Here is a 7254-nt window from a genome sequence, read left to right as displayed (position 1 = left end):
CTTCTATGGCCTTCCACCTGCTGTCCCTCTCTCTTCTATGCCTCTCAGCCTGCTGTCCCTGCTCTCTTCTATGCCTCTCACCTCGTCCCGTTCTGCTTCTATTGCTCTCACCTGCTGTCCCTCTCTCTCATATGCCTCTCACTTGCCCTGTCCCTCTCCTTCTATGCCTCTTCACCGGCGTGCTCCCTCTCTCTTCTATGCCGCTCCACCTGCTGTTCCCTCTCTCTTCTCATGCCTCTCACCTGCTGTCACCTTCTCTTCTATGCCTCTCACCCTGCTGCTCCCTCTCCTCTTTCTATTGCCTCTCACCTGCTTGTCCCTCTCTCTTCTATGCCTCTCACCTGCTGTCCCTCTCTCTTCTATCTCTCACCTGCTGTTCCCTCGCGTCTTCGTATGCCTCTCACCTGGCGTCCTTCGCCCTGTATAAGCTTTCTGCTGCTTGCCCATCTTCTTCTACCGTTCTCTCCTCTCGCCCCTCAACATTCTAAGCACCCTTCCCACGCCCCTGTCCTTCCATCTTTCTATCAACGTGCACAAGATTCTCTTCTCCTCTGCCAACGTTCTCTTAGTTTTATTTTTGAAATACCAATTTATGAAAGCAGCATCACCATCGATCAATCATCGTCATCGTCATGGCACCATCATCATGCATCGTCATCGTCATCGATCATCCATGATTATCGTCATCATCCGTTAGGTTTTCCCGGTTTCATCTCCACCCGGTGTCCCTGTTATAACACCTTTCTTCGGCCCCATTCATACATGCACGGCATATATAACATTACTGCATCTCCTGGGGAGAACATGTGTTAAAAATGTTACTTTTCAAACAACCTGAACCAACCACGCCTCCTGCCACGCGGCTGTCAATTGTGTGCCATACTGTTTAAACAAACTTTCTGTTAAACAGTAGCAGTTGGTCTAGGAGTCGAATCAAAACCGGTGTAGCAAGCGATACAGCAGCGCAGCTCCCAACGTGCATCCGGCCACCGAGCCTATCTATCTCAACAGTGCCTACCAGATAAACGACGACGATGAATGAGCAAACAATAACTCGTGCGTGCAGCAGTTATATATATATATATATATATATATATATAATATAGGTGTGGTGGGGGGGTCGTGGTGTGGAGGCACGGTGTGAATGTCGTGTGCGTGTGCGTGTGCGTGTCGTGCGTGTGTGTTGCATGTGGGTCGCTGACCTGTGTGTGGGCTCGCCTTGCTGCGCGCGCGTGTGTGCGTGACACCGCTGTTAACTTCGGACTTTAATTCTCGCAGATACACAAAATCAATGTCACACTTAATCAATAACTGGAATTGTTCTGCCGGTTGATGTGATGTTGACATTAGCTGTACCGAACCTTGGTACGGGGGCACTATGCCTCTACTGTAACAGTGTGGTCGTTGGACCTAGCATGTGGACCAAGAGCAGCCGATAATCAGACAACTAAACACAAATGCCAAACAAACGAAAAACTCTCGTACAGTTCCAATCGAAAAACTAATTCAAACTTTATTCAGTCACCAATGCGTTTCGCAGCGTCACCACCGGGCAGCACCAAAACATGGCCGCGGTTCCACGACAAAAGAGCATCTCTCGCATTCCGCTCCATTAACTACGCTCCCCGCATGTCTATACAACCGCAGATGAGATGTTGTACAGCTATCAATCAACCATGCCTGAAAAACATCACGATCACCGAACACGCATCTCTCCGCCGAACAACCGCAACAAGCGAACGCAGCTCGGAGATACCCGGATTACTGTAGACAGACACCGCGCGGCTCCGTTTCCGTTGCAACCTGCACGCGCTCACCGCGCCGGCGGCGGGCGGGTGCCAGTCTACGTAATCCGTGCAATACCTGGGAATAGGTAAATAAGAGCGATGATAGCGAGAGAGAGAGAGCGCGCGCACGCTTTGCCCTCGCCGCAAATGTCGCGACGGATCGGACGAATGCCACTCACACACACACATACACGAGACGTCTCACCTATGGTACCCCCCCCTCCCCATCCCCACATAGCAGGGGTAGTGGGGGCGGATGCAAGAAGCGGAGGGGGAGAAAATGCTTCTTCTTGAATGCTGAGTTAAATCAGAGTGCTCGGAGAACGAGACAGTGAATGCGTAGATATGTGAGAAGGGAAGGAGAAGGAGGAAGTGGGAAGAGGGAGGAGAGAGGAGGGAGAGGAAGGAGGAGGGAGAGAAAGGAGGAGGGGATACAGTACAAGCACTGATGGAAGTGTCCCAACCCTCCTCCCGATCCTTCGCTGCACCGGTGGGAACACAGGCACTTTTATTAATAAGATGACGGTAAATAAACACAAACTGTATTTACTACCAAAGTCTTAATGTTTACCTACTGTGTATCGCCCAACAATTCCACGTCAACGACTTTCAAACGCTCCTCAGCAACGAAACGTCGTCGACGTGGAAAATGCGCGGCGATAGAAAACAAATAAACATTAAAAGACGTTGACAGTAAATACAATTAATGATCACCACCATCACCCACCATCATTTTATTATTGAAACGGTGCAAGCGTCTGTGGGTGTCCGTCGCTCGCTGACATCCGTGTCCCCTCCTGAGCGTTGGTGACAGCGTGACATCGCGGTGTCACCACGGTGGGTTTGGCCGTCGCTCGACGCGCGTGCACACCACACATGGCGACGTCCGTAGCGGGAGAAAAGCTCGCGTGCGTTCTACACGCCACGCGGGATTAGCGAGTTACTTACCAACGATCACATATTATATATATCTATACAAAACGACGGGCGAACCATTAATACCTCGAAACAGAACATCAACGCTAATCATGAACGATTACGTATACACCACGGGGTTACCACATAGCGACAGCCACGCGAAGGGGTGCATCACGTCACCTCACCAATGCAAACATGACCCTTAATACAATGCAGTTTACGATTGAATCATCACGTATGTATCGAGTTGCTCTATATATTCAGCACAGCGAATTAAGACATCACACGCAGGGGGTGGTGAATACAGACACCTCTCCTGCTCAATTGAATGCGCATCGATAGCGTCGTCGACATTGTATACAAAACACGCGACGCTACGTAATAACCATGTCATCACGCGCTCACACCTGTTCTCACCTGCCAGGTGCGAGTCACCTTACCAAACCTTCCTCCACTGACATTACGACAGGTGCTGAAACGAACAAACACGTACAGACACACACAAACAAAACGCGCGCTAGTACGAATTCGCGCTCTTTCGAAAATTTACAAACACAAAAGCTGTGACGATGATCGGTTACACACCTGAGAACTCTCACCTGGTGAACCGACTGATCACACACGGAACCACTCACCCGCACAACACACTCAACATACCGGCTCCATCGCACAGGTACGCTTATCCCAAAATCCCATCCAAAACGACAAAGCCGCTGCGGGCTCTCCCATTGTTACTAAGGAGGAAGGGGGAGGAAGGGGGGACACAGAGGGAGGAAGGGGGAGGAAGGGGGAGGAAGGGGGAACACAGAGGGAGGAAGAGGGAGGAAGGGGGAGGAAGGTGGAACACAGAGGGAGGAAGGGGGAGAAAGGGGGAACACAGAGGGAGGAAGGGGGAACACAGAGGGAGGAAGGGGGAAGAAGGGGGAACACAGAAGGAGGAAGGGGGAACACAGAGGGAGGAAGGGGGAGGAAGGGGAAACACAGAGGGAGGAAGGGGAGGGGTGAACCGTTAGAAGCGTGAAAGAAGAGTAAACATGGCCAGAAGGCCTCCGCGTGTGCTCACTTGTTTTCTGCCATCGCCCGAGCACGCCGCGTGCCGTTTGACGCCAATTTTGATCCACGAATGTTGCTTAGGATGCACCCACTGCTACCCCTTCCCCGCCCCCTCCCCGCCTGAGGGTCAGAGTGGTAGGGATAGGCACCCTAACACATGCAGAGCGCCTACCTTCACCTACGAGAAAGCGCTGCACAGAAAAAACATCAACCCACCCCTCTCCTTCTGCCCCTCCCTCCCCCTCCTCCTCTCTCTTTCCTGCCCACCCCTCTTCTCTCCTCCTGCTCACCCACCCTCTTCTCTCACCCTCCCTCCCCACTCCTCTCTCCTCTTTCCACCCACCCTCTTCTCTCACCCTCCCTCCCCCACTCCTCTCTCCTCCTTCCCACCCACCCCTCTTCCTCTCACCCTCCCCCCCACTCCTCTCTCACCCTCCCCCCCCCACCCTCCTCTCTCCTCCTGCCCACCACCCTCTTCTCTCACCTCCTCTCCCCACTCCTCTCTCCTCCTGCCCACCCACCCCTCTCCTTCCGCCTCCATTCCTCCCCTGCTCCTCTCCCCTCCTGCGCTCTCTCCCTCCTGCCGCGCTCCCCTTCCACTTCCTCCTCAGCACAGCGCTTCCCTCCCCACCCTCCACCCTCTCCCCTCCTCCGCCACCTCCTCCGCGGCGGCGTCTTACACGGTCTGGTACCCCTGCCGGGCGCTCCTCTTACGTCCAATCAGGTACGCGACGAGCACGATGACCACCAGGGCGGCGAGAGCGGCGCCGACCGCGATCGGCACGATGTCACTTGTCTTCTGGTCAGCGGCGCAGTCGATGGCGGAGGAGAACGAGGAGGAGGTGTTGTCGGTGCGGAAGGCCTGGTACTGCAGGCTGTAGGTGTGAGCGTAGACTCCTCCGGTCAGGTTCACCTTCTGCTCGGCCTTGCAGAGGTACGACTTGCCGAGCGTGACGGTGAAGTCTTCGAGTTGGTCGTTGCTGGCATTCTGCGAGAGAGACGAGAGAGAGGAGTGAGAGAGAGAGAGGTGAGAGGAGAGGGAGAGAGGAGAGGGAGAGAGAGAGAGAGGGAGAGAGAGAGGAGGAGAGAGCAAAAGAAGAGAGAAGAGGGAAGAGAGAGAGATGAGAGAAACAGAGAAAGAGCAAGAGAAAGAGAAAGAAAAAGAGCGAGCCAGAGACAGAAAGCATGGAATGCAAGGGACCGAGTTATCAAGCGCGCACAAAGAATTATCAAAAGACTTTCAATACGCGGAGATTTCGGCAACAAATCGAATGCTATTACCCTAATTTATACACACACATATATATATATATATTATATAATTATATAAATATTATGTATTATATGTATATACGTATATATAACGTATATATATATATAATATATATATATATATCTGCCACGCGTGGAGGGCGTTCGTGCACACTCACAATGGTCTTGTCGACGATGGACGGGTCGGCGTCGGGGAACCTCGTTGCCGTGACGACGTAGGTGAGTGCAGCAGCCGTCATGCTGTTTTCTTCGTGCGCTCGTGTTCTGACTGAATGTAGCTCCATCTTCCAGCCGTCGAGGAATTGCGACGCTGAGGTGTCCGTGTTGTTGCCGCACTCGCCCGTGTAGTCGCTAGCGTTGCCGGGATGTCTACCATTGCCGTCGCATGACCGTCGCGTTCACCTGCCAAGAAACGTCGTTAAGTAATCGCTTATGTAACAATTATTACTGTGTTAACCTGGTCTACCATCACCGTCGCCACGCCGCCGCAGGTCACATGAACCAGAAACGTCGTTAATAATCGCTTATGTAACGATTATTACTGCGTTAACCTGCCGTGACGCAGACGTAGTTAAATAATCGCTTATAGAATTATTCACTCATGTTGCCGTCGCGTTCACCTGCCGCAACGCAGCGCAGAAATCGTAAATGATCACTTATGTAACGATTTATTACAGCGATTTTATAACGTTAAATAATCGTTATGTTTTGCCTAACTAATGCTCATACAATAATTAAAAATAAATCGATTACACCAGGGGGACAAATTATTTTTTGAAAAAATATTGGTCAGATAAAAACGCGATACAAAACCATGAAATCAACGAGCTATTTCGTAATTCTGCCCGGGAAAGCCGTCGGCCAAACTGTGTGTGAACAGGGTCTCATGCGAATTTTGTGACCCCACTGAATATGCACGCGTCTCTTCGCGAATTTTACAAATTCATATGCGCAACAACGAAGGGTCTTGTTTGATTTAGCGCCTCGCCGGCACGTCACAAACCCTCGTTACCTTGTACAGAATCTCGAATCGAATGCCGGCGTCGACGCGCAGGCACGTCACGTTGTTGTCGTCGACAACGACGAAGCTGTTGACGGGCGGGGTCGCCGGCTGCGGCGCGGGCGTCGTCGGCGCCACCGTCGTCACCGTGTCCTCGGTGCACACCGACTCATCGCCGTACGTCGCGTTGACGACGTTGAACGCCTGCAGGCGCACGTCGGCGACGACCGCGTTGACGCGGTCGCCCAGGGCAACCGGCACGCTCGCGTGGCAGCGGTACGACTCGGTCGCCGAGGACAACGCGAGGGAGAGACCCGTGACCTGCGCCACGACGGCCTCTCCCACGTCGGACGCGTTCGGGAACCTCTCTGTGTCGTAGACGTAATCGAGGGAGACCGCGCTAAGGAGGCTCTTGTCCTCGACGACGGTGAAGGAGAGGTTGAATGCGTAACCGGAGAAGAAACTGACGGAGATGTTGGATGCGGCATCCGCGCAGTTGCCCGCGACAACGACTGCGTCGGCGGGGATTCCGAAGCTGGCGGTCCCGTTCGAGTTGTCCTTGAGGGTGTACTTGACGTCGAAGGTCGCGGATCCCTCGATGAGGAGACACACCTTCCCGTCCTTGTTGGTCACGTTGAAGTGTAGCGGGTCGGTCGTGCCTGCCTTCGACTGGAAGAGGAACGACGTGTGAACGCAGAGGTTCAGAACAGCACGCGAAGTTCTGACAGGGTCGTAGGCTGAGCAAATTCCTGGGGGGGGGGGATTTCATGACTTAACTGTGTGATGATATTAGTAAAAAGACACCCATTAACAAAAGCCAGCGCACAAATGATAATAATACGATTACTCCATTTCGAATTTTTAAAACAGACATAGCAGGGTTCAACATTAACTTTTTATTTCACTAGACCATCGGGCTAGTAACTGAGGAAAACCACTAGCCCTGACCTAACTTTCACTAGCCCATACCCAGACCATTGTTATGAAAAACTTTATTTAGATAAGAGTGTGTCATCGTATGAATTCATAGATGCTGTGTGCAGCTGTTTCCCGCGCTTTAAATCGCGCGTGGGCCGAGTTCACGTGCATCATTCGTATTCTACCACGAGCATACACGAGTGCACGGTTTATAAATCGTCTACTGCAGCTGGCAGCAAGCCACTTTATTGTTTTTGCCGAAGTGTAGACTGGTATCCGGCCTCACGCTCTGCTAGACAATGTACA

At 52.3% G+C, this 7254-nt stretch overlaps 1 protein-coding gene across 1 annotated transcript in view; it reads right to left on the bottom strand.

The window, feature by feature from the left end:
* Window positions 1–4596: 4596 nt before the first annotated feature.
* The window catches only part of LOC106816270 (lysosome-associated membrane glycoprotein 2-like), a 5876-nt gene continuing 3218 nt past the window's right edge, over window positions 4597–7254 (bottom strand). The window contains exons 2-4 of the mRNA XM_014820853.1: window positions 6043–6699; window positions 5189–5432; window positions 4597–4746 (exon numbers count right to left, since the gene is read on the bottom strand). Of these exons, the coding sequence (XP_014676339.1) occupies window positions 5400–5432; window positions 6043–6699 (690 nt within the window). The 3' untranslated portion in view covers window positions 4597–4746; window positions 5189–5399. The remainder of the gene's footprint in view (window positions 4747–5188; window positions 5433–6042; window positions 6700–7254) is intronic.

This window comes from Priapulus caudatus, unplaced genomic scaffold (assembly GCF_000485595.1).
Source record: "Priapulus caudatus unplaced genomic scaffold, Priapulus_caudatus-5.0.1 Scaffold1334, whole genome shotgun sequence".
NCBI classification, from domain to species: Eukaryota; Metazoa; Priapulida; class Priapulimorpha; order Priapulimorphida; family Priapulidae; genus Priapulus; species Priapulus caudatus.
The sequence above is the reverse complement of the archived record's forward strand: the minus strand, read 5'-3'. Positions and strand labels throughout refer to the sequence as shown.